Source organism: Cercospora beticola, chromosome 4 (genome assembly GCF_033473495.1).
Source record: "Cercospora beticola chromosome 4, complete sequence".
Taxonomy (NCBI): Eukaryota; Fungi; Ascomycota; class Dothideomycetes; order Mycosphaerellales; family Mycosphaerellaceae; genus Cercospora; species Cercospora beticola.
The window spans coordinates 3667192-3694865 of record NC_088938.1 but is presented as its reverse complement, the minus strand read 5'-3'; the positions used below and the strand labels follow the sequence as shown (position 1 = coordinate 3694865).

General features: G+C 53.8%; 12 protein-coding genes across 12 annotated transcripts; 3 read left to right on the top strand and 9 right to left on the bottom strand.

The window, feature by feature from the left end:
• Nucleotides 1-250: 250 nt before the first annotated feature.
• Nucleotides 251-2548, bottom strand: RHO25_007067 (uncharacterized protein; the record flags this gene model as incomplete). The annotated part of the gene is made up of 1 exon (XM_023597850.2): nt 251-2548. One exon carries the CDS (start codon nt 2546-2548, stop codon nt 251-253), a length of 2298 nt encoding a protein of 765 aa, XP_023452375.1.
• A 747-nt stretch (nt 2549-3295) lies between these two features.
• On the bottom strand, nt 3296-4135 carry RHO25_007066 (uncharacterized protein; the record flags this gene model as incomplete). Its single annotated transcript, XM_023597849.2, has 1 exon — nt 3296-4135. The coding sequence occupies one exon, from the start codon at nt 4133-4135 to the stop codon at nt 3296-3298; it is 840 nt and encodes a 279-aa protein (XP_023452376.2).
• Nucleotides 4136-4674: 539 nt separating this feature from the next.
• On the bottom strand, nt 4675-5521 carry RHO25_007065 (uncharacterized protein; the record flags this gene model as incomplete). Its single annotated transcript, XM_023597848.2, has 2 exons — nt 4675-5117; nt 5170-5521. 2 exons carry the CDS (start codon nt 5519-5521, stop codon nt 4675-4677), a joined length of 795 nt encoding a protein of 264 aa, XP_023452379.1.
• Nucleotides 5522-7001: 1480 nt separating this feature from the next.
• RHO25_007064 (uncharacterized protein) lies at nt 7002-8644 on the top strand (the record flags this gene model as incomplete). The annotated part of the gene is made up of 3 exons (XM_023597845.2): nt 7002-7200; nt 7251-7658; nt 7722-8644. The coding sequence occupies 3 exons, from the start codon at nt 7002-7004 to the stop codon at nt 8642-8644; spliced, it is 1530 nt and encodes a 509-aa protein (XP_023452382.1).
• A 371-nt stretch (nt 8645-9015) lies between these two features.
• On the bottom strand, nt 9016-9631 carry RHO25_007063 (uncharacterized protein; the record flags this gene model as incomplete). Its single annotated transcript, XM_023597844.1, has 2 exons — nt 9016-9331; nt 9405-9631. 2 exons carry the CDS (start codon nt 9629-9631, stop codon nt 9016-9018), a joined length of 543 nt encoding a protein of 180 aa, XP_023452377.1.
• A 677-nt stretch (nt 9632-10308) lies between these two features.
• Nucleotides 10309-11430, bottom strand: RHO25_007062 (uncharacterized protein; the record flags this gene model as incomplete). The annotated part of the gene is made up of 1 exon (XM_023597842.1): nt 10309-11430. One exon carries the CDS (start codon nt 11428-11430, stop codon nt 10309-10311), a length of 1122 nt encoding a protein of 373 aa, XP_023452387.1.
• Nucleotides 11431-11531: 101 nt separating this feature from the next.
• Nucleotides 11532-12119, bottom strand: RHO25_007061 (uncharacterized protein; the record flags this gene model as incomplete). The annotated part of the gene is made up of 1 exon (XM_023597841.1): nt 11532-12119. The coding sequence occupies one exon, from the start codon at nt 12117-12119 to the stop codon at nt 11532-11534; it is 588 nt and encodes a 195-aa protein (XP_023452373.1).
• Nucleotides 12120-14168: 2049 nt separating this feature from the next.
• RHO25_007060 (uncharacterized protein) lies at nt 14169-16267 on the bottom strand (the record flags this gene model as incomplete). The annotated part of the gene is made up of 3 exons (XM_023597839.1): nt 14169-15872; nt 15937-16088; nt 16228-16267. 3 exons carry the CDS (start codon nt 16265-16267, stop codon nt 14169-14171), a joined length of 1896 nt encoding a protein of 631 aa, XP_023452386.1.
• A 673-nt stretch (nt 16268-16940) lies between these two features.
• On the top strand, nt 16941-18173 carry RHO25_007059 (uncharacterized protein; the record flags this gene model as incomplete). Its single annotated transcript, XM_023597838.2, has 1 exon — nt 16941-18173. One exon carries the CDS (start codon nt 16941-16943, stop codon nt 18171-18173), a length of 1233 nt encoding a protein of 410 aa, XP_023451669.2.
• Nucleotides 18174-21187: 3014 nt separating this feature from the next.
• Nucleotides 21188-22101, bottom strand: RHO25_007058 (mitochondrial 37S ribosomal protein mS23; the record flags this gene model as incomplete). The annotated part of the gene is made up of 2 exons (XM_023597837.2): nt 21188-21593; nt 21650-22101. 2 exons carry the CDS (start codon nt 22099-22101, stop codon nt 21188-21190), a joined length of 858 nt encoding a protein of 285 aa, XP_023452193.1.
• A 219-nt stretch (nt 22102-22320) lies between these two features.
• RHO25_007057 (uncharacterized protein) lies at nt 22321-25083 on the top strand (the record flags this gene model as incomplete). The annotated part of the gene is made up of 1 exon (XM_023597836.1): nt 22321-25083. One exon carries the CDS (start codon nt 22321-22323, stop codon nt 25081-25083), a length of 2763 nt encoding a protein of 920 aa, XP_023452200.1.
• Nucleotides 25084-25195: 112 nt separating this feature from the next.
• On the bottom strand, nt 25196-26725 carry RHO25_007056 (uncharacterized protein; the record flags this gene model as incomplete). Its single annotated transcript, XM_023597835.2, has 1 exon — nt 25196-26725. One exon carries the CDS (start codon nt 26723-26725, stop codon nt 25196-25198), a length of 1530 nt encoding a protein of 509 aa, XP_023452197.1.
• Nucleotides 26726-27674: the final 949 nt, after the last annotated feature.

Below are 27674 nucleotides of genomic sequence, written 5' to 3'. Positions count from 1 at the left end.
CAAGCTTCGAACGTGAGTTGCCGACGACGATTGAATTGTCTGGTCCTCCTTTCAGAGTGACAGCGGCCAAGCACGACGAATGGATCCGACCCTGCCACGAAATCGTGAGCGCAATTTGTGATCTAGCAGCTTTGCGAGAGGCTTCTACTTTGAGTTTACTTTTGAGTTTACGCCTGCATGAAATTCGATTGCTCGTTGAGATGAGTGATCAGTGGAGAACGACGACTCAAGCTGTCAGTAGATCAACGATTCATCGAAACCCACCCGGCATACCAAAGTCGTCTTCATCATCGGTTTCGACGCCTTCGTTCTGTACATTGTCCAGAGCAGCAGCGAGCTGCTCCAAATTGCCGTCTTGCTGGTCAAATTGTCCGAGGCCTTCATTCCTCAGCAATGTCTCAAGTTGCTGAAGATTCAGCCCTGCCGGCTCCGTGCGTGGTTCCAGTGGAGCGCTCTCAACGAGCAAACGATGGACTCGCTCGATATCCAGCTCTGGCTGTACACCTCCTCGTAGTGCGATGAAGCGTCTAGCATGATCCTCGAAGGCGTTCTCTCGTCCTGCCTCGCGAACTTGTGTCATCATCTCCGCAGCGGTTGCGGGAGGCTCTTCGATCTCAGCGTCCTCGCCTGCAGCTCCGGGATATCGTTGATTGTACCACGGGAAGAGGTCCCGGAAAAAGCGAGAGACTGCCTGAATTTCATCGTGCTGGGGATCCCTCTGCGAGGCACGCGCCAGTGCTTGCTGAAGGGCCGCCAGAACCTGCTGCTGACCACGGCCAGATTGCGACAGCTGTGGAGCTCTTCGTTCGAGATGATATGATGTAATAGAGTCGTGAGGAGGGAGTGGGTCAGCCGAGCTTTCTACTTGATTTGTGTACTCGCGGGGGATGAGCGCGATAAGCGCTGGCGTGTCCGAGAGCAATACGTGTCTGGCAACGTTTGTTTCGATCTCGGACGAGTCTGTCGGTGCCGCTGGCGTACCTACAGGCACAGCACTGGCTGTTTCCAAGAGGAGGTCGATATTTTCGGGCGTGTTCCACAGGTCCTTGGCTCGGGTGGCGTACAGTTCTGCATAGAGCTTCTCCTTTTCTGATGCTGCCTCCTTGCCCCATACGGCAGGCGGCGCATCGACATTGAGTTCATGCATCAAGCGTGCAACGAACCACGGATAGCGACCGACAACTGAGAACAACAGTTGCTGACCTTTCCCCTTGTTTCCAGCTTTACATTCTGCAAGCGCCTGGCTCAGCTGCACATTCGGCATTCCTTCGTGCACAGCTTTGAAAATCGCATTGCGGCTGATGTTGAGATAGTCGATTTGCTCTTTGGAGCGGAGTGCGTACTGATCGAGTACAAGCCAGAGTGCGTAGGGGTCGTCTTGTGGAGAAAGAGACAGCAGCATCTTCGTCCACTCATAGACTGTTCGGTATGTAGCCCGCATGGTGAGATTTTGCATGTAGCGCCAGCTGGCCAGCCAGAATTCTCTGTTCTCTGGACGTCGGAAATCGAGGCGAGCTTTCCCATCAGCCAGATTCTTCGTGAAGGTGCTGTGTACGGCTCTTCCAAAAGAGAACAGAGCTCGCTCAAGCAGGTCTCCCGCTGTCGTGAAGTCGCGCTCTTGTTTCGCAATCTCCGAGACTTGCAGGAGTGTTGAGATGTGGTATGGATTGTGTTGAAGGAGCATGATCATGCGCTGCGGATCCATGGATGCCACGCATGTCTCAAACTGCGACTGCACGTCCTGATAGGCCGTATTGTGCACAAATCGGTACAGTGTTGTGCCATCCGCACGCTTCTCCTCCACCTCCATGCCCAGACCACCGCTGGTAGCCTGCGGCCAGTCTTCCTTGCCTTGAATGAAAATGTTCCTGCGTAACGCCACAGCAGACAGGCCGGATCTCCCATCGTTCCGCTGCCCTCGAAGCGCATCTCTCAAGCCAACCTGTTGTCGTTGCTGTCTCCGATTGCCACCCATTGCCGCCCGTGGAGGCCCGGCATCCTCTCGGTCGCCTTCTAGAGCGGCACGTCCAAACAGTCTGCGCATCTCGTTCGAAGCATGCAAGTGGGCGCTATCGATCGCAAGAAGTCGATTCGCTTCGTCCAGAGCAGGATCGACTCCAGCAGCAGTGAGATGCTGGGACGAGTTTCCCTTTGTAGACAGCTCCTTCAACGCTGCATCAATATCATCCAAATCAGATGCCTGGTTAGACTCTGTATGTCCATTCGTCCTCTCGTCTGCCGCTTTCTTGCCCTTCTTCTTGCGCTTCTTCTTTTTGTTCGCTGTCGATTTTGGCGCAGTTTGGACAGGCGCTGTCGCTATTGATTCTGGTTCTTCAGCTGAGCCATCATCTTCCTCTTCATCCTCGTCCTCGTTTGCTTCTTCTTGCTCTTGCAGCAGCTCAAATGCGCTCTTTTTAGCCGCAGGAAGTGGCTCGTCATCTTCCGATTGTTTTTCCTCCTCGAGGGCTTTGGCTTCCTGCTCCAGCCGCTTTAGCGTCTCTTGCTCCTCCTTCTCGCGCTGCAACTTGCGCAGAGCGCGGGAAGACATGGTGGTGTCGTCGCGATTCCACAGGCTCTCTGTGTGGGGGATGACTTCCAATGGAAAGTGCGGGTTGTCGTAGAGAAATGACGGTGGCCCGATTGAGAACGCCGCTTCGTTTCACGACCGCGTCCGATTATGTATCTGTTCCTGTCTTGGGTGTCGGAGAAGGGACGTTCGCGTTGAATTGGGCAGGGATCAATGTATACAGAAAAGTCAGGCCGCGATCCAATTCACTTTTTCGATGATGCACGCGAAGCAGAACACGTTCAACAATGACGCGCAACATTCACCCCCGCGATTCACAGGACGCATTTCTCCTGAACGCCTTGTGCATGTCACTCCCATGTTCGTATGTACATTTGTTGAAATTCAAAGACTAAAGTCCTACTTCTGGTTGCGGTCTACTATTTACTGGTAATGGTGCAGAGCATGAGCGGCAATAATGTAGCGCTGTCGACGACCAATCTCAACAACGCTCATGCTGGAGTCATCCAATCTGGAAAGAGCGGTCTCTTGCATTTTTGTGTATGGCGTGGAGCGTAAGGTCTTCACCGAGAGCGGAAGAAGATGTGCATCGATCTCTCAGCATAGTGTCGGACAAGCTCGCCGCCTCGCATCCTCTCCTTGATGCACACATCAGTCTTCCCCAATCAAGCAAGAAGCGTCGATGACGCGTAGCAAAGATAGTCGGCCATTCAACAACCGATGAGCACCATGCGCTCAACCGGTGATTCGGGCGAACGACTCTGTATCTCATCCATCCGGCACGCCACAATGCTCCGTCACCATCGCCTTGTCCACAAACCCCAACCTCATCAAGCCCTCAATCTCCCCCACGTTCCCCTCCTTTGCCTCCACCCACTTCTTTTCCAATATCTTCTGCAACATGACCTCCTCCCAGTACCGCAGATAGTCCACTTCCACTGCCATGATGACAAGGTTGTCCCAGAGCTCGCGATTGCTCATTCGCGCGATGCGACTGCCGTCGGGGTAAGTGCTTGGATCATTGGCATCGTCAGCCGGACCGTTGTGAAACCAGAAGCGATACGGCCAGCGGCTGAGGTACTCGCGCATGGACTCGATGCTGATGTGGCAGAGCACTGCTTGTTGTACGGCGAACACGAGTACCGTGCGCAGATCATCGCTCGTATAGTGACACTCTCGCTGCAATTTGCGGAACTCGTCCCCGACATCGCGCTGCTCGCCACTGAGGGAAATGTTGCTGTTCAATAGCCATCTTTTCAGATCAGCGACCGGGTCTCGCGAGAGCAGGCGGAAGCCCGAATGGCGTGATGGGGCTTCTTCGAGTGCACAGTCCGAGTGGTGGCAGGTTCGAGCATACGGGCGAGTGGTGATGACGTTGTCCTTGTCGCTAGCGAACTTGAGGCATTCGTCGTCTGGACAGAGCTGGGCCTCGCTCTCGACGACAATGGTGACGGGCTGTCGATCTTCTTCCGACTCGTCGCGGGACATGCTGGTTGGCGAGAGCATTGTGATGTGAGGGCGCGGGCGCATCTGTGCGGTAAGGACGACACCGCCACCTTCAGAACTGTCTGACAACAACTTCCTGCGCTTAGTGGGAGACTCTGCCATGTTTGTGAGTGAGGGGCGACGCGTGGTGAATGGAGTAAAGGACGACGGAGAAAGAGAAGGAAATACACAAACTTAGCCAGGCTGCGACATTGGCGCTAGCGCGAAGACATGCAGGAGCAGGTGCAGGAGCAGATGCACAATCACCTGTCTCGTCTGTTCTCACGTCTCTCATCCTTTGTTCGAGCATGCGCGACTGTGACACTCGCCGGTTCATGCTCACACAATGTTTTCTCTAACCACCGCCAGCGGCACATTCACCTCCCCGTCGCAGCTGCCCTTGTCGACCCGGATGTTTGCATCTGCGCGGCGTTTCGAAAGGAGTCTTTTGCGTCCTCATCTCGACATCCGAGCGCGCAGTTTGGAGGACATCGGTGTCCTTTGAAGCAAAATCACAAGAGCCAGCAGTAAGATGGGCAGTATCAGGGACAAGGAATTCGTCACATTCGAGCCGTGGCCGAGACACTACTGCTTCGATACTTAGCTTGCGTCGCCTCCGTCAAGATCAGTCATCACATACCTTTGCACACTATGTACTCTCCTCACAACTTCGAGTCTTCTCCGTCAACAAGCTTCGCCGCCGTGTCAGCAACATCCGCCGCTGTCTCAGCCGCAGCCTTGTCCTCACCATCCACTTTGTCCTCGGCCTTCTTGATGCCATCAGATCCGGCGTCTCCGCCAAAACTGGCAACGACCTTCTTGACCACCTCCAATGTTGGCGCCGGTCCCCCTGGCTCCGCGGCCAGTACCTTCCCGCTCTTGTCGACCACAAACACGCCTCGAGTGGTGCCCTTCGGCGCCTTCTTCAGTCCAATGGCGCCTATCAGTGTCTGCTTCGGGTCGCAAAGCAAGGGATACTGCAGCTTCTGCTTCTCGACGAAGTTCTTGTTGGCCTTGGGCGAGTCATTGCTCAAGCCGTAGATGCTCAACCCGGCTGCTGTGAGGTCGTCGTATGCATCACGGAACAGGCAGACTTGTGTAGTGCCTGCGACGCGTCAGCCGCGCTCTTGTCGCGCCTACATTGCATTCCTGCTCACATCCTGGTGTGCTGGCCTTTGGGTATGTGAAGAGTACCACTCCGGCCTTACTCTCCTCTACCAACTTGGCGAGCGAGGTCGCCTGCTCACTGTGCGTCTGGACTTCACCGCCAAAGCCATCGAGCTCGATGCTGTCACCAACCTTTGGAGGACCGGCCTTTGCAGACGACGTCTCCTTGGGGGCAGCCTCGGCTGGAGCAGGCGCGTCGTCCACAGCGACCTCAGGTGCTTTGGCAGCTTCAGCCGACTCTGCCTTTGGCGCGTCCTTCTTTGCTTTGGACTTGGATGGCGCGCGCTTCTTTGCCGGAGGGGGCGGAGGCGGAGCTTCCTTTCTCTTGCGGAGCTCAACCATGGTGACCTGGCGCGTTAGAGTTGCTGGTAAGAGACAACGCGGTAATGAGCTACAGAGAGAGGGCAGCGCAATGAGGTGTTAGCTACAAGACTGCGCGATGGTAAAAGAGACAAGGGTGAGGAGTAAACAACGGGATCACGCTCGCGCAGAAGGTGTCACCACACGGCCTGCCGAGTCTCGTCTAGGGGCAGTCTGCCACTGTGGCAGGTGCGGCGCTTTGCGCCATCCTGGGACATATTTGATCGGAAGCCAGCAAGCTCAAAGCAACACGAAGTGCACAGATGTCGCGTCCGAGCTCCGAATGCGTTGCGGTTCCTCCCGGCGGCAAGGCGGCTCGAGCTCGTGTGGAGCCGGCATGTGCTACCTCCGTACTCTCCCACCTTCGACGAGATCCAACATCACATATCAACATCGGTACTCAGTATTGGCGACCGTCAATCATCCTCCGAATGCAGTTGCTGATTGTCACCAAGATGCGAAAGGAGTGGATGTCTCGAGAAGCCAGCACAAGGAGGCATTATAGCCTGAACTTTGTCCAGTATTATTCCCACCGCGACCTGGTCTCTTTCACTTCACGACAATGTTCTACACTGGCTTGACGTACTGGACTGCCACTCCTACCAGCTAGAGACTCTAAGAGCGAACAACGCGGTGGGAGCGCAGCATCGAAGTCCCGGCAAACTACCAGGTTCCAAGCCATCCTTGAAATCAACGCGTTCCTGCTGGACCGGAGCTTGGTAATGCGCGGCGACAGCTTCAGGTCCATGATATGTGAAGTGAAAACATATGTGTAGACTGTTATTGGGCGTGCCGTGAGAATTTCCTCTGGGCCTGCCTCAACTCTATTGCCCGTTGCCAGCACAGATCCGGGCAAGTCCAGTTGGCGGCACCATTTCTTCCACCTGGCAACATATCCAGCTTCAATATTCTCGCACTTCCTCCTCCTTTCTAATTGTACATCGCATACAAGTACAACTGACGTGAATGATCCAGGTTTTGTATCGAGGAAAAGGGCCCATTCAGAAAATTCCACACCTGCGGGGCCATCTCGGAACTATGACATCGCATGACTAAAAAGTGGCAGAGGACTCTTGACGCGCACCGCAGAATCGGACTCGAAGACCGGTGTCGGAAGACAGAATCTTGACCTCACGTTCAATTGCCACCGCAAGACTCTCCACGAAAAGAGGTTAAATTCACTTGGCCTTATCTTCAGGCCTCCAGAAATTGCCAAGATTGCACATACTTTCCACGTTCCATCATTTCAAGGCAGATTTTCTGGCTTCTCCGTGCACGTTCTTCTGAGACCCTTTGCAGCTTCAGGAACAATCCCTCGGACATCGCCTTCCATCGTCACTGGAATTCGCTTCTTCGCGCATCAGAATCCGGTTCCAACCAGGAGGTCGCTACGGGCGATCACATCTCGTGACTAGACAACAGAACCGCCTTGGTCAGGCCGCTTGTGGGATTGAATTCCATCATGGAAGCCTCAGTACCCGAAAACAAATCATGGCGGGATCGCATCGGCGGGAAGAAGCTCGCCCCTGTCGACAGCAACGTCGCACGATCTGATGAATCCGGCTCTGGGATGCAAAAGGTGGAGAGTGGGTTAGGGAATGGAGAGGTTGTGCCCGCTTCGATAACGCACAAGAAGGTGAACTGGATCCAAGCTACTTTGAGTATGTGTCTAAATTGTCCGAGTACAGCCTACTTTACTGACACACAGCAGTCTTGATCGCTGAGACCGTATCTCTGGGCATCTTATCTCTTCCAGCTTCAGTCGCGTCAATGGGACTTGTGGTTGGCGCCTTCATCATCGCCATCTTCGGAATCTGCACGCTGGCTACAGGATTTATGCTCTACTACTTTCGTATGCGATACCCTCACGTGCAAAACTTTGGCCAGGCAGGATATGTACTCGCAGGCAAGCCAGGGCAGTACATTGCCGAGACACTATTCCAGCTCCTTTTGGTGTTCGTCATGGCAGCACATATCTTGACCTTCGGGACGATGGCCAACACTGTCGCTGGAAACAGCTGGAAATGCACTGTGGTCTTCAAACTCATTGGCTTCTTCGTCTGCCTGGCTTGCACACTACCACGGACTTTCAAGTCCAACTCATATCTTTCTGCAGTTTGTAGGTTCCTCGATCAACTTTTCGGATTACTGCGATAATGTACTGACGGAATGCCTGCTCCAGCTTGCCTCTCCATCCTGGCTGCAACCCTGATCGCCCTCGTCGACATTGCCATTATCGGTGAAGGCGAAGGTACCGCGAAGATCGCACCGCCTTCAAATGTCGTCCCAGCCGACTGGATGATGGCACTGAGCAATGTCCTCGTCTCCTTCACTGGCCACTTGGCTTACTTCCAGGTCATGGCCGAAATGGACCGCCCTCAGGATTTCCGCAAGTCTCTCATCGCCACCAACATCAGCATGAGTTCCCTCTATCTCGTTGTCGCGGTCGTCATCTACTACTATGCCGGTGCCGACGTTGGTTCTCCGGCCCTCAGCTCCGCCGCACCGCTCTTCGCCAAACTGTCTTACGGTATCGCCACACCGACCATCGTCGTCGCCGGTGTCATCGCAGGTCTTCTAGCGTGTAAACGCATCCAAGCTTGGTTCTGGGAAAGTGTCCGGAATGAACCAAAAGCCGCTGATGAGATTTCTCTGCGATCCTGGACATCTTGGGCCAGCATTGTTATTATCCTCTGGGCTCTCGCATTCATTCTCGCGAACGTTTTGCCTTACTTCTCACCACTTCTGGCTCTGATCGGAGCGATTTCGGGGACCTGGATCACCTTGGGCATTCCGAGTATGACGTGCATGTACATGTGCCATCATGGTTTCGCGTCTACGGAAGTGGAATTGAATGTTGCGACCGGAGAGGACGAGACCGGTGCGAGGAGTGTTGAATTGATGACGAGGGAACGACAGACCTGGCGATGGTGGCAGCTGTTCACGTTCCCTTCAGACGCTTCGCGAAAAGTGCAATGTGCTTGGGGTGGTTCGATTCTGCTCTTCATTTTGGGGATAGTGATGGTCGCGTTCGGAGGTTATGGAAGTATTCAGACGATGGTGACGTTGAGTACGGATAACTATGCTCCGTTCTCTTGTAAATGATGGGGGTATGTGGCTGTTTCGTAGGATGTTACTTGACGGGCCAGCTGTCGTGACGTCTACCAGATAATGATATGTAGAGATAGGAATTGGAAAGGAATCTTGATCAAGATCGACGACGGCAGAAGCTCTGTATTACATTGAAAATCGTACCCATTGATCAAAACAGTCAGACGCAATAAGCCAAGTACGAGATCGTAGTTTACATCGCAAGCTCCCAGTCAGCTAGATCAGACCACTACACTTCATCTCTCGAGACCTGATCCAAGCGAAACCAGACAACTGGCCTCCCAGTTCTTCCCGAAGTTCCTCGTGGCAAAGCCAGGAATGGCACCCCACGCGACACTGGCCCAAACGATCGTGCGCCAGATCATCTAGACAATTGAGCCCACTCCAGGCAGGCCACTGCCTGTCTTACCCTGCGGCGCAGTCGCAGGTTGAGCTCCCACTTGATTGAGTTGACTGAGTTGTGCTGTCGCGGGATTGCTGTCTTTTGCCGCACCGCCGCCCAGAAGGCTGTTCAAGGGCAGGCCTTTCAAGAGAGAGTCGAAGGGAAGGGCTCCACCGGCTTCACGCTCGACGACGGTCGTCTTGGGGACGGCGACGGGCGCTGCTGCCGCCAGAGTGGCGAGGAATGTTGTTGCTAAGATGGTGAACTGCATTTTGGCTTGTTGGTGGGGTTGTGATCGGCTGGGAGACGACGCGTGTTAGCGGGGAACGTGTAAGTGGTCGTTGTCTTTTTTGAACGGGTGTGAGGACTCACACAGTTGCTGACTGTTGGGTTGAGTGCGTCGAGAAGAGGATTCTTGTGCTTGCTCTGTCGTCGATAATGAGCGTGGTTGTCGTTGTGGTAGAGAGTGACTGTGGGTCGGAGTGGTAGCAACGTTGATGGTCTGCTTGGAAGTAGAGAGGCCAAGTAAAAGAGTCGGAAAGCCTCTCCTTTACATACCCTTCTCCCCTTCGTATTCCATCGCAACGCATACCCAGCATCACGCAAACCTGGCAAAGACTGTTTTCAGGAGTCCGCGCTCTCCGCCGCGTCCGCAAAGCCAGGAACGGAAGTCTTGTTGAGCTGAAGTGCAAGCATCAGTCTTGTTGCGATCGCAACTTTGTCCACGAGTTGGCGTTTCATCCCCACTCTGCACAAGATTTAGCGCATTGGGATTGGGCTATCCTGGGATTAGCGTGAAATGAGGTGACTGGGAAGGCACCTGTTCTGGGCGATAAAGCTGGGGCTGATGGAAGCTTGTTGCCTGCCAAGATAGCGACAAGTCGATATAGTTTTGTCAGGGATTGAGGACTGTGCATTGATTTTGTGGTCGAGCGTTTGCAAATTGAGGGCGGGTGGCATTTCAATGCACTGGCGCATGGACGCCGCCGAAGATCGTTCAAGCAGATTGCGGACAGAGATAGATCTGTGCGTTGTTCGGGAAGACCTTGAGTGTCGATGGTGGTCAGCGCTGCGAAAAGTATCGATGTCCAATGTCGACCGTCATCTCTTCCAGGGGCAGCCATAAACTTTGCAGCGTGGATGATACGGCGATTCTTTCTGGATCAATCGGCAGACTCTCCAAAGTATTGCTGGGACCCCAACATCCTCATGCTGCCCATGCGGCAGTTATCAGTCACGATATGTTGACCTGAGATCAGAATTGATTGATGGGCACTCAGTCGTGCGACTTTGATTGCTTTGGGAGACTGATCGCAACAGGAAATTCGCCCGTTCCGTGAGTTGCAAAGAATGCTCTAAGGCTATCGGTTTCTGGAACGAAGCACATGGTCTTTAGGTACCGACCGCGCACGACATGGCTCAGGCCACCAGAATCAGTGACGTACAATCGTTCTCCTATTGCAGCTTGATGCGTGTGATGTGGTAGTTGGATACCAACGATGCCGGACGTCGCCACAATTATCGCGTTGAACTCAAAAGGCTGAACATCGCTCTCCACATAAGACTGCCAGCTAGCACTGGCCGTTGATTGAAGTGACTGTGCTGTGGGTAAAGAGGTGAACAGATGGGCAGAGGATCCAAAGAGTTGCAAGGGAACAACGTTTTGCAGTGTGGTCACCATACGCGACGCGTGCTTGAAATACACGGCGAGAGCTTGCTTGATGGATCGCTCGATACGTGTGAGGTTGTGGTTGCTAACGTCTTGTTTGAGGTGGGCAGGCGTTCCAGGATGCAGTATGTGACATATTGTGGCGGAGTTGACTGGAGACAGTACCAACGTTGGACGCAACGCGAAAGGGGTGAACCGCCATGCGATGTGATTCGAAACTCGCTTGGGCTCTTCTGGAGATACCAGTAATTCGTATGGTATCGCTGTCACTGGTCGCTCGATGCACGACTCGATGATCCTGTTCTTATTATCGTATAGGTCGTCGACAAGCTGTTGAAGTGTTGACAAGTTCCAGCTTGTATGGCACAGATGGTAGTGTATAACTTCGTCGAAGACAGCTTGGGGAGATTTGCGATAGTCTGGCTGGAAGTAGCGTGCTTCTGTCTCGGGTATGATGTTCAGCAGAGCATACACCTTGTCCGCAGGTTCGGTGCATCTTCGCCTTGCTGTCAAGCGGATCCACTCAATAAGTGGCTTTCGAAGTATCCCGGCCTTAGACTGCACAACCCAGGCGTCATGTAGCTGACGCATCTGTTCCAGGCCTTGACGCAAGACGACAGTGTCGGTCTTCTTCCTAGCATCAGCTTGTTTGGAGAATGCTGGGAAATAGTACAAGGTATCAGTGTCAAAAGCTCGCCGCCAGCTCTCAAGAAAATCAGACATGGGCATTTTGAGCGACCCAAGCAAGACCACAGGCTCCGATGTCGCATACAAAGTCTCTTGCAGGATCCAAAGCCTTGTCCACGAGACATCAGGTCGCGTGCACAGGCTTAGAAGGGACTCGAGTCTTGGCTTGACGTCTTTACCAAGCCACACAACGACTTCTTCGGCTTGGTTGAAGATTGCGCCGCCTTTTCTTCCAGATCCATCTGATTGATGCAGATGGCGTCAACCCATATGTACACCAGTCTGGTTACGTTGCGCAGTCGGCGCAAGGCTTCAAGTAGATGCCATGTGATTCGGAAACTCTGCGAGAGAGGCCCAATGGTTATAGCGGCCGCCTTTGGGTCTCGACCCCAGGAGTAAGAGAGCGCGGAGTATTCCAAACCCGCCTCATAGATGGGACGCTTTATCAAATCACAATGGATATCGGCCTCGAATTGTCCAGGCCTGATCCTTAGCAAGCGGAAGTAAGGGCCTTCTGCGCCAACGTGCTCAGTCAGAATGGAGCTGCCGTGGAACGAATAATCGTCGAAAAATTCAGATGTGTCGTGTGCATATGCCGCATCGCCGAAGAGGTTGTCAACATCGTTTCCAGAGTCGACTCCTTCGAATATCGCTGTGTTCCAGTCTTTTCGCTCCCAGACGTCCCAGGCTTCGCGCTCGGCGCTGTCCCAGTCCGCCCATCTGGCAGTCATGGCCACCGTTAATCACGCCAGGTCATCGGCAAGTCGAGCGCATTTATATGGGAGGCCTCTGTCATCTTCCTGCGCTGGTTGTGTGTCCTCGTTGTGTGGAGGCTGAGGCGCTGAGGTCGTGGCGCAGCCACTTGGCAAGCTCATGCACGTCAGCCCACTGATGCGATGTGTTACAAAGGCCCTGTTTGAGACGGGCGGCCAGCACATGCCAGTGAGTTTACAAGTGGTGTGACCTTTGACAATACGGTCCTCGTGATATGGGCAAGGAAATCTGTCCAGAGGCTTGAGAAAAGGGAATCAAGAGGCAGCTGATCCGCGGATAGTGTCCATTTCCAAAGTTCGCGACAAATCTGCGAGGTGGCCAACAACGATGAGTCCGCGTACCGCACGGTACAGATGTCATACGTTGCGTCCATGAGTCTTGCATTGATATCCGCAGTGAAGTCCTAGGGAGATGATCAACCGCATCGCTTCACATGCCAAGGACCGGCGACTTGCCGGGAATTTCCATAACATTCGCACAGACTATGTCCGCACCCAGAGCTTGCACGAAGGGAAGGAGGCATGAAGCGACATAGATTCAAGCCAAGGCGTCAAGTCTGCTTAGGGCGAAGCCTATGTCCTGTCGTTCCTTCCCTCCCTCCCAACACCCCTCCTCCCGCCTCACGCAGACAAAACCCACCCCTCCCCAGCAGCACCACCCAGACAAATCGAAGTGCCCGACTCCAACTGAGTCTTTCCCTGGTTGCAATATGTCATATAACCCCAGACAGACTGCCCATCAGGAGAAGCGTATTCGATAATACATTGTCCAATATTGACAAGCCCGTCCAGACAGCCGCAAAGATCAATGTCTTTGCTTCCCGTGTAGCCTAAGCCGTTCGTTGTTGGCGTGCCATGTGACTTTTTGTCCGAGGCCTTTGAACGAAGCGCAGTCGGCGGAGATGGTCGCGGGGAGAAGGGCGAGCGTTGCGAAGAGAATGATAGATTGGCTGATCTGAGGCATGGTGGTGGAAGTGGTAGTGGTGGTGATCTGATCGGTTTTCTTGGCGGTTCGTTCTCGGTGGGCGACATCTGGGCCTCTGGTGAAATAGTGCCGTTTGAGAGAGAGCGCTGCACGTTAGTTTCTGAGAAGAATGTACGTGACGAGCCTGTTTATTGGTAATGTATCGGCAGTGGATGGCATTCCCGTGTTCTGTGTCCTTCTTTATATTACTCTGTTTGCATGGAATTCTGGGTCCATCAACAGATCACCGATCGTCTTCCTCCATCTGTGTCTCCATGCATCGGACCGGCTATGAAGACCAATCAGCGAGATTGTTCCGAGGTCCGGCGCGGAAATATAGCAGTAGCGTTCTATGGTCGTCACTGGCGGCATAGCTTTGGTAGTGCGCCAAGTTGAAGTATTTCGTACCTCCTATCCAGAGACCAGGCCAGCAGGCCTGCAAGTCAGGTACCCGCATCAGTTCGATTGACGGGCCTTTCAGCGTGCCAAGTTCGCCCGTGGACAGCGCAGCGTTGAACGAGGTGAAGCAATAGGATCCAGTACGAAGATTCGTTCGGCGGCCGTTGGATGCTAATCACTTGTTACACCTAGGATGCAGGTGCGACCTCAGAGAACCTCAAAGTCAACTGTGAGATTCGGTGAGAAATTGTTATCCCGAGCCAGGGACGTCACGAACGACTAAGCGTTGCACCACCTCGTGGATGGGAAGAATGAGGGTGTCGACCCAAGCACTACGGTTCAAGACGCCACGCCAGTCCGTCCCGTGTGTGTTCCGCGCGCTGCAGATTGCCGGTATCGCGATTACATCTGTACTTGCGTCTGTTCAATGAGCGGCCAATATGTGGTGGTGTCGCGTGGCGAATTCTATGCTTTGTCTGGAATTGTGGCGTTGCGTGAACACACAGGATCGCACGTGATTCGAAGAAGCGTGTGAGATGGCACTCCGGCTGCTGTGCGATTGCGCTTGCGTTTCTCATCAATCCCTAACCGCTAACAGCACCCAGCCAAGCAGAAGCCGAGCGGCGCAGGGTCACCGACGAATACTACTTCGCCGGTCCAGCACCCTCTGGCTTGCCTCCCAAGACAGCTATAGAGCTCTGACTCGCTTTCCTCTGGTGCTGGGCGTCTGGCACGCCGCGCAAGCTGCCCCCGTTGAATGGTCCTGCTTTTCCGCTTTCACTCGTAGGACTCATCACGCCTCCAATGCTCGGACTCCTCATGCCACCTCGAGAGCTGGCAATGCTGGGTCTGCGAGAGCTACCAGAAGTGCCCTGCTCAGCCTCTCGCTCTAAGAAGTCACTCCAGAGCTCCGCCAGACTTTCTCGACTCGCGCCACCTGGGCTGTCTGGGATGAATTCACCTAGAGTCGGCGTCGATGGTGTCCGCCGGAAGGGTGATAATGGTACTCGCAAGCTACCACTTGTTGAGCTGACGTTACTGCCGGTCCGGACTAGACCTGCTTGCTCCCGTTGTGATTCGTCCCAGCCCAAGAGAGCCGCGATCAGCTGCAGCACTTGGAACTTTTTCGGGTCGCTTCGATCCAAAGCCAGGAAATGCAGAAAGTGGTTGGTCACCAGCTGGCGATCGACATTGTCCTCTGGCTTGCCACGCTTCAGGAAGCGAAGCGCTTTGGTGAGATGGTCGTTAAGGATGACAGCCTCGTGCCGGAGCTTGCCAATCAGCAGGTTTTTCTCTTTGACCTCTTTCTCGAACGGCGCAGCTCTTGCAAGTTCAGCCTGTGTCGTTTCCAGCTCAGTCTTGAGCGATGCCGCTGTCTCTTCGGCTTCTTTTGCCTGGGTGCGCAGCGCATCAAGCTGCGATTGTGACTGCTCCACCATCTCTCGTAACTCCCGTTTCCGCTCTTCTTGCAGGTCACGCAGGGCGCGTTGGAGACCGTCCACTGTATTCGATTGCGTGTTGGCTTCGGATTGAGCACGCTCGTATGCCTCTCGTTGTGCATGCAGCTGATCCTCGAGCTCCTGCGTCTTCTCATCTAGAGCTTCTCGCCTCGAACGTTCTTCTGTTGCCAGAATTTCCCAGTCCTGCATTGCCTGCCTCGCGACCTCGTACTCCTCCCGCAGAGCCGCTTCACGTTGCACCATTTCATCGCGCTCTTTCGCCCAATTACTAGTCGAGAGATTTGTGCGACTGCGCAACGTGTCCACCTCGGCCGCTTGCGATTCTAGCTTGCTGTTGAGGTCGGTGATCTGTTGCTGGAGGCGCTCGTTCTCGGCCTGTGCTGTGCCGTTGGACTTCTCCAGCTCGTCAATCTTTTCCCGGGCCGTCTCCAACTCAGCGGCATCGGCCTTCAACCTCTCTCCTAGCTGGGAGCGAATAGTGTTCACTTTGCCCAGAAGATTGCGATACTGCGTTTCGGCCTGCTCTTTTCCCTCTTGTGTCTGCTCGAGCTCCTCCTTCACGCCAGTCAACTCTTCATTGTGCTTCTCTCGTAAGCTCTCGAGCGACTTCCGCAACTGTGTCACTTCTGCTCTTAAGCTGTCACGTTCCTGTTGCATGGCGTCGAGTCGCGCGGAGGTATCAGTCGGCGATCCTGATGTCGACTGCTCCGGCTCCTCCCCATCTTTGCCATCATCGTCCTCATCTTCGTCGTCATCGACGGGGTCGTCTGCGGTTTTATGTGTACCATTCTGTATGGGCGTCTGCTCAGACTTGGTTTGAGCTTTCGACGACGCGGGAGGCATATCGGAGGGTTGCTGCGCGTCTGTCGTGTCGGATTTTATTCCTGCCTATGCTTGGGTTCAGCCTGAGTGCTGGCATCAGACGATGTGGCAGCGAGGACCGAATACTCACGCTCGGGGATTGGGGTCGTGATGGCTCGTCGTCAGCATCGTCGTCGGCTACATGATCGACGCCGGCGCCATTGGTCTGTGCCGCGCCATTGACCGCGTTTGCCTGGCCGTTGGCCTTCTTCTTGCTGTTCTTCTTCTTCTTGCTCTTGCTCGCTGCAGTGGGCTAAGGTCAGCAATCACTGCTGCACGTTGCGCAGAAATGGTATCTGCGTCTGGCCTCGGCCCCCCCACCGTGCCAAGCGAAGGTCTTCGCGCTCTCGGTGTTGGTAGGCGGTGCAGATGGTGGGCGTACCTGATTTTGTTGCATCGACGGGCGTGTTGGCGGCGGACATTGTTATCGACGAGCAGTCCGGCAGTCGTACAGCTGCAAGATTCGTTGGCTGGCAGTCTGGACGTCGACTTTCCCACCACCTGGCATCCACGAGCGCGCTAAGGCGGAGACGCCGCGCCAAACCCTTGCCCGCCGACAACGTCTTCTGAACTCCGAACTTCACTCACCCACCTCTTTCACATGCACTACGCCCAGGGACGGACTGCCGCTGCCACCAGCGTCGCCGTGGCACCGCCCGGCACTCGTGTCTCAGCCTTGCGCCGCATCCCAAATGGGTTTACGCGAAAACATGACTACTGCCGCTGCTTGGCCCGCACCATCTCTTGCATCACCGCCGCATTCCCACGCATTTCCGCTGTCGATCAGAGCGGCTGCGAACCCGTCTCGCAATCGCACCACCCCAACCTCCGTTCGATTGGACCGCCTCCGCACTCCTTGCGGAGACCTGATGACCGCTTTGGATGATGGCATGTCGACTATTGTTGTATACTAATCAGGGTCCAATGACCTACCTACACAGGCAAGTCCAGTAGTGCACGCTAACTGACGTATATTCCCCCGTTTTCCATCCCGTCCTGCAAGTCCTCTCACAGTCTGGACAGCTTCGATCCAGATCATACCCTTCCTGCACATTCCTACACCACGTAGCCGTTCACCCTAATCAAAATTTCGTCATGGTCAACAAGACCTTAAAAAGCATTTTCACCGCTCCTCATCAGTTGCCTCCCCAAAGGACGCCCAGCTCAGGTAGTGCTGTGCAGAGAGGAAGGACATTGAACAGTGAATCCTCCATCGACTCGAGCAGCGATCACAGCGAAATGTCAGGCAGGAGCTATCTCCGATGGGATGCACCAGGCGTAGAAGACCCTCCCCCAGGCGAACAGGCGGATATCGAAGCCGTTGCAGAGCAGATCAACAAGCAACAGCGGCAGCAATTTGATCATCACAGACATGTGTATACTGGGACCCATTGTCGGACGCATGGGATCGTGAAGGGCACCTTCATAGTACACGACGGACTGCCGCCCCATCTTCGCCAAGGAGAGCTGTTCGCGCAGGCTGGCAGCTACCCGGCTGCGTGCCGATACTCTACTGAGCCAGGTGATCCGGGGTTCTCAGACACTATTCCGGCTCCTCGAGGTTTCAGTATCAAGCTGTTCAATGTGCAAGGAGATTTCTTCGCAACTGGATCAGATGTGCAGCATCCTCAGACACAGGACATCGAATTCAACAGCACTCCAGCGATCGAGCTCGCAGATGCTAAGACGACGCGTGAGATTTTCGACATCAGGATGGGACTCGGAACACTCCTGGAGACCAAAGAGATGATCCAGGAATTGGAAAAGCGGAGCGACACAGAGTTACAGAAAGCGCGCTTCCAGGTTCCCAATCCTCATCTGGCTTCACTTCGTCAATACTCGCAGACGGCATATCGCTTTGGTGACTATGTCTTCAAGTATTGCCTAGTACCCAACACGGAAACGCAGACAAAGCTCGCAGATCAAATGATCAAGCCTGAAGCCCACGAAAGCGATCAACACCACAGGTGGCTGCAGAACTTCCACGCAAATTACGACGCGGAGTATCTGTTCCAAGTCCAACTGCTTGAGAATCTCGAAGAGCAGTCGGTGGAATATTCGGGGACCGAATGGGACAGCGAGAAGTACCCTTGGCAGACGGTGGCTACATTGAAGATTCCCAAACAGGAAGCTTTCGATTTGGAGAGAAAGGCTTTCTGGGAAGACCATATGCGATTGGATCCATGGCATGGACTGAGGAGCTACCAACCGCTTGGCAGCGCGAACCGGTTGCGACGAGTGGTGTATCCTGCGAGCTCGGCTTTGAGAAGAAAATTGAACGGCAGGAAGGAGATTTGGGTCCGGAGCATTGACGAGATTCCGAATTAATGTGCATTGCAGTACCGGACACGATGTGCAACATTGAGCAGCTTTATTGGCATACGTGCCTCAGTAGCTGCTGTTTCCAGCCTGTTCTTCCCAGCCAGCTATACTTTCCATGTCGGCTCCAAGCTTTCGTCCTCAGCCTTGACCTCTCCTTCACGCCCAGAGTCCTGGTGACTAAATACCCTGCCTGATTCGGACCTGTTGACCGCTTTGAATGGCACGTTTCAGACTTGGTCAACAATAGCTCTGCATTTGCATTTGCAGTAACACGGCTGCTGTTCAAGTCGAATAGTCCGAGTAGACGACACCGACTTTGTTAGGCTGCTGTCTATCGCGGATGCGCTTGCCTTGGTGCAGTCCGTCACGGCTGAGCAGCAAGTCGTGCTTGCGAGCAAGTCCGTCGATGTCAGCAGCACTGGAAGCGCCGACTCTCGCAACTTGGAAAATCAACGGCGTCCAGCTCACGAAACAACATGGCTAGCTGGCTGCACCGAGCGTCTCGGTCCCGTCTCGTTGGAGTTGCTCGTCGTGCCACCACACGGCGCCGTAGCTTCGTCGATGCGAGTCGGGACTTGTATATCGCTTCGATCGCACTTTCCACTGTTCCACGGGCAACGTGTCAAGGAAGGCTACAAGTGCATCACAGTATGCCAGAGCAGACTTGGAAGCGCCGACTGATCCTTTGCCGGCAGCTGTACATCATCAATCATTTACCCAGCGACTTCGATCAGGTGGCGTGCCGATCATGCCAGCATGTGAAAGAAGACCCGAAGGCTCACCTCGAAACAGCCCACGTTCATCGCGGCAACTATCGCCCCATTTACACACGAGCCGGAGCTCGATCTCCAGATCCAGTGCTTCTTGGAAGTCGGCTGTCATTATGACTTGCTCCGTCGGTGTGTCTCTGGTACCCGCATAGAAGAAGGACGTGCGGCATGACTCTATGTGGTGACAGACCAGCTTGCTCTTGACAGAGCTGAGAAACCGCTCATCGCGGAAGTCGCATCATCAGTACCAAGGGCCTCCAAGCTGTTGCCTCATTTCAGGATCGGCCCCACTGTTCGATCTTCAACGTCTGGCCATTCCGGCGATTGTCTGAGCTTTTTGTTTGGAGCACAACGAATCAGCGCTCAAGCACCAAGACCAAGAACGAATCATTAGAAGCTGTCCACTAAGACCTATCCTCTCGAGAAGACCCAGGACTCCGGAGCGCTGTCCGAGATGGCACGACGGCAATGTCAAGCCACAAGTAATCCCTTATTCCAGCCGCAGTTCCGCGAAACGACAAATGCAAGACGATTGCCTGCCGTATGAACGAGTCGGATCGAGCTATTGAATTGCGGCAGCACAAATTGTGCTGCTGTGAATGAGACCCAACTCACCCTGGCAACTTGGCGGCAGACATGCCACAGAAGACCACGAACCGGTTGTGACTGCTCCACGCAAGCCTTGTCTGAGCAATCTTGACTGAACTTTACCCCGCGTGACTGTTGTTCGAGCCACTCTGGACGACGTGAGGTCGGGAAGCTTGGCAGGCCATCCTAGCAGCAACATGCTCGATGTAGCTGTGGCAATCAAACTCTCTGCCCACCAACCTCTTCCGGAAAGGGTAAAAGGAAGATGGAAATCAGTAATCGAGAGGGGATGATATAACCGGTAGACGCGCCTGCCATCCTCGCAACTCCCTTCCCAGACGCTTACTCTCGCGCTGTCACTCGTTGTCGTATTCCTCACTGTCGTATTCCTCGCTCATTACCCTGTTCCAACAATCAACGATTTGTGAGTGTGGTTGCAGCCATTGATGATGGAAAGAGTGACTTAGCACTGACTTCGTCGCTACAGGTCGATCCGACATCCTGGAACTTTCCATCCCAAGAGCCCGGCCGAATCAACCTACGGAAACTCAACCCAATCGAATCCCGCAAACGGAATCACATACGTAAAATAACGAAAATGAAGTTCCTCCACCTCGCCACTACAGTCCTCTTCACTCAAGCTCTCGCTTTGCCTCTCATCTCGACCACCGCCGAGCAGTCCACTGCTGAAGTTGCAGAGAAGGCTGGCTTCCACAGTATTTTCTCACGCGACTTCTTTTCGAGCCTCGTTCCTATTCCTGGACTTGTACCTGGTGATGTGTCAACCCCAGCAACCAGCTTTAATGCGGCGAAACCCCAGAGTTGCCAAGGCACTTTCTTGATGGTTTTGGGAGGCTGTTGAGTGGGGTTCGTGGATGGCGGGTTGGAAGGGTTTTGATGCTGCTGCTGCTGTTCGTTCAGGAGGAGATTGAGTAGGTGTGGCGGGGTTTTGGTTTGTGATGATTGTTGAGGTTTTGACGAGGATATCAGTGTTGCGGGACGGGATGGGGAGGGGAAGGTGTAAAGCGAGGAGATTTGATGAAGTGGTGTTGTGGCTCTGGTTGTATGATTGAGGGAGATGGGCTTCAATGGTGATGGTTCTTACGACGCTATGCTGCGACCGATGCTCTTCTTCGGGTGTTCGTTCTTCGGTTGATGTCGTTATTTCTTATGTCAGGCGGTCGATGGTGTCCTGAGCAATGGGTCAATGGCAAAATGGATGAGATGTGTAGACTTACATGAGTATGCGCAAATCATTGCCGTCAGCGATGTTACTCAAATCATATTTTGGGGACCATGTTTTATGTTTGTTCTTGTAGCCACTGCCTTGTCAATTAGCCTTCGAGTAATTCGCCTGCCTGGAATCGCGATTCGTAGTTCCGGATGAAGCCAAAGCCAGTCCAAGGCAGGATAGTACTGGAGATTCCGTGACGATTATTCTGAGCACGCTGCGAGGTGCAGAATGAGAAATATATGAAGCTGTACCTTTGTGAGCTAGAAATGGTACACGGTCGGGCAGCGCGGCCAACAGTGTTACAACACTCCCCACTTAGTCCGCCGAAGGCCTGTCCAAGGCGCTTCAGGAGGAGCAGGGCCAGGCGAATACGACGTCTGAACTCGAAGGGATCTGGGTATCATACACTATTTTGATTCGTCTCCCCTCTACGGTCTTACAGGTGCTCCACCTCTTGCTGTCTGCCCGGCTCTGCTGGCAGGTACACTACTTGACACTTCTTGCAACGCTGCATCAGCTTCTGGCTCTTCTAGCTGTAGTTCTGCGCCGTCTTCAGCTCCGGTATAGGCGCTACTTTGCATTGCCTTCAGCTCTTGTGTCTGCTTGATGGCCCATTGCTTCCAGTCCTCGAATGCTTTGTCTTCTAATAGATCGCCTACTTCTAATGGTCCAAGACCGAAGTATGCGCCTGTTGCTTGTGCTTCTTCTCTTGCTACTCGTGCTTCCACCTCTCGGTGATGTCGATACCGGTATAGCTCTTTTCTCGCTTGGTCGTATGCTGCTGCTTGGGTCATTTCGGTGTGTGTTAAGAGATATTGCCAACGTTGGACGACGCTGTTGAGTAGTCAGCAATCTTGATCGTGAGGGTGTATATTCCTACATCTGCTCACGCTTCACCATTAATCGGTCTACTCCCTTGCACTTTCATCACTTCTTCCCATTCCGCTGTGCCCCTCCCGAACTCATCACGGGCTCCCACTCGAGGTCTTCGCAGGCTGTAGTCTAGGGGTATGCTCCAGTCATACACTTCTCGGTCTCGCCCATTGTCTTCCAGAACCACTCTCGGCCTCGCCAACTCCCATGGGTGGTCATTGAAGTACTCCCATCGCAATTGGTCTTCAGTATATTTGATGCTCAAAGGTTTGAAAAGGCGTGATGATTTCCGATTGGACTTTTTGTTGGGCGCATTGGATCGCTGCAGAGGTGGGCGCGTGAGGCGTGTGGAGGGTGGTGTGTTGGCGATGGCTTGGTACCACGGCGGTGGAGCGGGAATGCGATTGACGTGGAGGAGTTGTGAGGCGGTCTTTTGCACGTTCTGTGTGGCGAAGGAGTAGCGGCCCATGGTGCAAGTTGTGTTATCGTGTCATGATGCTGTTCTCAATGGATGGGGGAATCTGGTGGTGATGGACGATGCGGCGAAGCGGGAGTGTCCCGACGTGCAGGAGGAGAGACGAGCTTCTCTGCACGCGACTCTCCACCACGACACTCTCCTCGCGCCCACGACCGACTTGCGATGCCAATGCGGAGCTGATGGAGTCGCTGGCATCATGTGGCCCTCTTCATGTCCCGATTGCTCCCTCTTCTGCGACACCCGCCCGCAGTCACCACCGCAGCAGCAGCTCTTGCACCGACGACGATAGCATCTTCCGCCAGATGCACCGAACGAGACACCCCGCGTCGACGGTATCGGCACAGACGAGTAACTACACAGAAGCAATGCAACGGCGATGACACGCGTGTGCGGGTGGCGCCAGCACGACCACCCGTCAAGGAATGGGAAGATATCTTCATTAGTAGTCTCGTGGCGGCAGGAACATGCAGAAAACACAGAGTAGCATCGCGGGCTTCTGCTCATCGGCCTATCCGCCACTACTCTACCGCCAGAGACGAACCTGAGCAAAAACGATTAGCAGCAAGTGGAGATGCTCAGATCTCGAAGGAAGAGTATCGCAATCTGGTGGACTTCTACCGCCAGTGGGGCCCCGACACGGCAGAATCAGAGGACAATCGATCTCCGCTCGCATCTCGTCTGATATTGACGCCGGAACAAGAGCTAGCAGCAGCGCAGCGTCAGACGACTCCAGGGAAACGCCATGTCGCACCACCAGAGGGTCACGAGCAAAAGAATATCGTCGAGAGACTCGACAACAAGATCATGTTGTCTCGGCTTGGTCACATATCGTTGGATGTGCTATGGAATTTATATCAGCAGGTCCACTCGCCACGACCGCGATTCCTGAAGGATTGGGTACTCCATCGCTTCTTGCAGCACCTAGGCTTCGTTCAGCAATGGCACGACAAGGATGCTATGCAACGCTACTTCCAGGTTCTGGACGACTGTGTTGAGGAAGGCGTGCCGCTCAACAAGAACAATTGGACTACTGCTATCTCCTTTGCAGGCCGCTGGGTGCAGCGTACGACATCCAGCGAAGTCAAAGCAGCGATTGAAACCTGGATGCGCATGGAAGAGCAAGGCCACGCCGCCGATCATGTTACGTTGAATGTCTTGTTTGACGTGGCTGTCAAGGCAGGTCGTTTCACGCTCGCAGACACTATCTACAAGGAAATTAAGGCCCGAGATCTGCCACTTGATCGCTACTTCCGAGGAAGCCTGATCTACTACGGAGGCATGAAGAGAGATGGGGATGAAGTCAGGCGCGCTTTCCGCGAGTTCGTTGAAGCTGGTGAGATTGTGGACACAACCATCATGAACTCGGTCATCTTATCTCTGCTACGATCTGGAGAAGCCCCTGCGGCTGAGCAAGTCTTCAACAAGATGAAACGCTTGACTGAGGAGAAATTCGGCACCCCAAGCTCGGGAGAGTGGCAAGAGCGAAAAGAGCTAAGGTCCGAGCTGAATGTAGCTGCTCAGCGGCTGCGGGCTGAAAGCGAAGTCCACGGATCCTCCTTCTTTGGCGCATCATCTTCGTCGTACGAGCGGCGTGAGCAAGTACAGAAGATTACTCCCATCGCTCCCGACGCTCGCACCTACACAATTCTGTTCAAGTACCATTCGACCATATCTGGGGATGCCGACCGGATCTGGGAGTTGCTGGAAGAGATGGGTGAGCAAGGGTTGCAGCCCGAGACGGGCTCATTCGTGCACATCCTCAAAGGCTTCCGTCTTCACGGTGGCTATGCATTGTCTAGATGGCAAAATCGCAGGCTTGAAGAGTTCTGGAAGGTTGTCATCAAGCAGATGGAGCTCGAACTGCACGGCACTCGAATAGCACCACCTGGTGGAGCCAATAAGAATGCTGTACCGGAGAGTGCGCCTCCCAAGTCCACTTCTGACCCACCGGCGGTAGCAGAAGGCGTGCCATCATTGGAGAGCGATAGTGATGACTGGGTAGCGCACGACGGATCCGAGTACGGTGACGCCGGACACGATGAGGCTAGCCCATACTCACTTGACAGCGCTTCTAGTGATAACGCTTCGCATTCTACGTCTCCATCGAGCAGTCCAGCAATGACCGACGATATCGACATTCTAGGCGCCATGATTGCGGAGTCCGCAGCTAGCATTCGTTGTCACGACCCGCCGATCACGACTGCCCCAAAACAGACTGAAGAAGCTCAGTCATCGTCGCGGGCTAACAGTCATCCGACTTCTTTCTTGGAGAGCGTCTCCTTGCGACATCTTACCGATGCAGCGCTGCTGCCCGAAGGCGGCTCTGCTTTGGAAGATAACGGTCACGCAACTAGCATCAAACCAGTCGACAATGAATCGCATCCTTCTGATGCGGCCTCTTCCTTCCTCGACAGTTTGACGCCTGAAAACAGCGTCCGGACGAAGAAGCTCGGTGTGAGCGAAAATCGGGCCAATACCTCGCTTGATACCACGGGCACCCGGAAATTGGTGCATAAAGACCGCAATCATGATCAAACGGGTGGAGGCGCGAACAGTGGCCTTTCCCGCTACACTCCTGCTAGCCCTTCACATTTAGTGCACGATCCAGACAACTTCGACTCGTTCCCTGTCTGGCGTCGAGGACCCGGCGTCTTGCAACAGTATGACCACGACCTCATCCCAAGTTCCGGTCGGAGCAAAGACTCAGCTTCGCCCAGAGCGCATACAGCACGGCCACGGCCATCCCTTCCTCCTAACCAGAAGCCCGTTTCTCTGCGTTCCGAGATTTTCTTGGAGGCTGTGCGAGCTTTCTATCAATGCGCCGGACACATGCGCATGATCCAAGTATGGGAGGGTATTGCGAGTCGGTGGTACGATGCTACAGATGAGGAGTGGGCGCGAGTGGAGAATGAGGTGGCGCAGATCGAGAGACATGCTCGCCGGTACGAAGATTTCAATAGAGCTAGTCGATGAGCGTTCAAGCATCTTTTGGAATGAACCTTGTAATCTTTCCATCTCTAACAGCTTCTTGCACTGTGCCAAATTGTCGTACCAGCATAGTATTTTGGTGCAGCCATTCCTGAAGCTACCGCTTCCGCCAACGAATCGTAGCAGGATGCATCGGCCTTGAGAACATACTGCTATAATCCGTCTTTGGCACATCTGCTTTCGGATCTACCTGTTCCCAGTCCAACAATCTCACCATTGTAGCAAGAATCGTCGTCAACTGCACATAAGCGTACTGTTCGCCTGTACATCTATGTCGTCCTGCTCCAAAAGGTAAATATGGTGACAGAGCAGCTTTACTAGACACCGCGCCGAAACCGTAATCTACAGCGTCACTTGTGTCGCTCTCGCTCGTCTCTGGCTTGATGGCTTGAGGTGTTAGCCAGCGACGCGGGTTCCAGTCGTTTGCATTCGGGAAGTTCTCTTCGAGACGAGAGGGAAAGCAGGGCGCTGCGAGGAGGATGTGGCCTGCGGGAACAATGATCTCGGTGTTAGGGACTGGCATGGGAGATTTTACTTTTCGCATAACGGAGTGGATTGGGGCGTGGAGTCGGAGGGTTTCTTTGATTATGGCGTTGTGGAGAGGGAGATTGGAGATGTGTTCGTAGGTTATGTTTGTGGAATTTTGGCCGACGAGGTTGTGGGATTGGAGTTCTTGGTAGAGTTCTTGGATGAGATGTGGTTTGTGGGCGAGATGGAGCATTATCCAAGTCCCGGTTGCTGCTGTGTTGTGTTGGCCGCCCATCAGGAGGGAGATTAGGAGGTTTGCGAGGATGTCGTCGCCGATTGGTGAGCCATCTTTGTAGGTTGCATCCATTAAAGACCAGAGCAAGTCATGCTCATCTTCAGCACGCTTTCTCTTCCTCCGATCACTGATTATTCCCATATACAGCTTCTGCATTTCCAGTTGCGCATGATCTCTCCTGCGATTGACTGGCAATGGCAACCCCGGAAGCATGAAGTTGATTGGTGCGAAGCCGTCATCTAGATGTCGAAATAGCGTCGCAAAGGTGCCATCAAAAGACTCCCTGACTTCCTTGCCTTGCAACGAGCCCGCAGCACAATACAATGCGATCTCTGCGATCACAGTTGAGACATCACAGATTCCCGACTCCGTTTGGAAAGCGGCGTTACCTCCAACGTACTTCTCCACCTCATTCACAAACTGCGGCACATAAGCCTTCAAATTCGCAGTTGTGAAACCTTCCTTCACCACCCGCTTCTGATCCATGAACTTGGCATTATCGACATCATACACGACGCCCTTCCCGAATACTGGCACTGTCAAAGGACCATAAACCTCTTCAGCGTTGAGGTCTTTGTGTTTGCCATTGAGTATGAAGTTGTTGCCTTGAGGACCGAGGTACACTGTAACTTTCATTCCCAGAAGGACAAAGGTGAAGATGTCGCCGTATTTCTCGCGGCAGGAGAAGAAGAAGCCATAGGGATCTTGGCCATAGCTGACTGTGGAGCCGATGAGAGGGAGCCAGTGGAAGACGACGGGAGGCTTGTGGCGGTCTTTGAACAGGAATTGTTTGAGAAGATTCCAAATTATTGCTGTGAAGATGAAGGTTGCGGCTGCTGATAGGAGGTGAGTGAGGAGGGCCATGGCGACAGCGGAATTCTCAGAGCGTGGGGAAGGTTGTTGGGAGGGGAGGAGCAATTTGCTGCTCTGCGATGTCGTTGTCAGAATCACGCCAAGTGCTCGAATTCATCAATCATAAGTGTTTCAAAGACCAGGCATGGTCGTGTTTCTCGTATGCATAAGTTATGCATTCAGCTGAGACTTGGACCGGGACGGTATAAGATTTTGGTGAGGCAATAGAGTTTGGATGCCACTTTCCGTCTGAATCCTGACAGTCAGAGAAGGATGACACTCCACTTCACCATTCACAGCATCATGCTAATTTTTGGTGCACATAACGCGAGAGCCTTTGCAGTTGGCGAACCCATACAGACGCGAATCAAGATACACATCCTCGAAAGTCCTGTTCATCCCTGTCGCCGAATCCTTGGCGGACGGCAAGATCGGTGAAGCCTGGACTTCACCACAACTTGCTGGCCGCATCATCCTCACAACACTTGGGTTCAATCTTCTGTGGACGTCTCCATAGTCAGGAATTCCACCTCATCCGCCAGATCTAGAGCTTTGTCGCCGTCGACATGCTGCTTCTCTACAGCGCATCTTCACGAGCATCCTTGACGAGCTCGGTGAGCTGAATCACCATCTCGATCGCTTTCATGCTGATGGTCGCCATCTCTGCTGTGGTGACGCGGGCTGCATGCGATGACTCCTCCATCATACTGGCAAGGCTGTCGGTCGCTGCGCAGAGTGCCTGGCTTGAACATCTTCAGCGACTTGTCCTGACCTTTCCCGGCTCTGATCATTTGGCGAGGCAACTTGAACCTGGTCCGAACCATCGCCGTCATCGACAGAGTCGTCTGAATTGGAGATGGTGTCTTTGAGCGCATATTGGCTGACTCTAACGACCTCACAGCCAAGAACTCTAGTCGAGGGGACTTTGATGACCGCGAGCATTCTGCAACGGGAGAGGAAA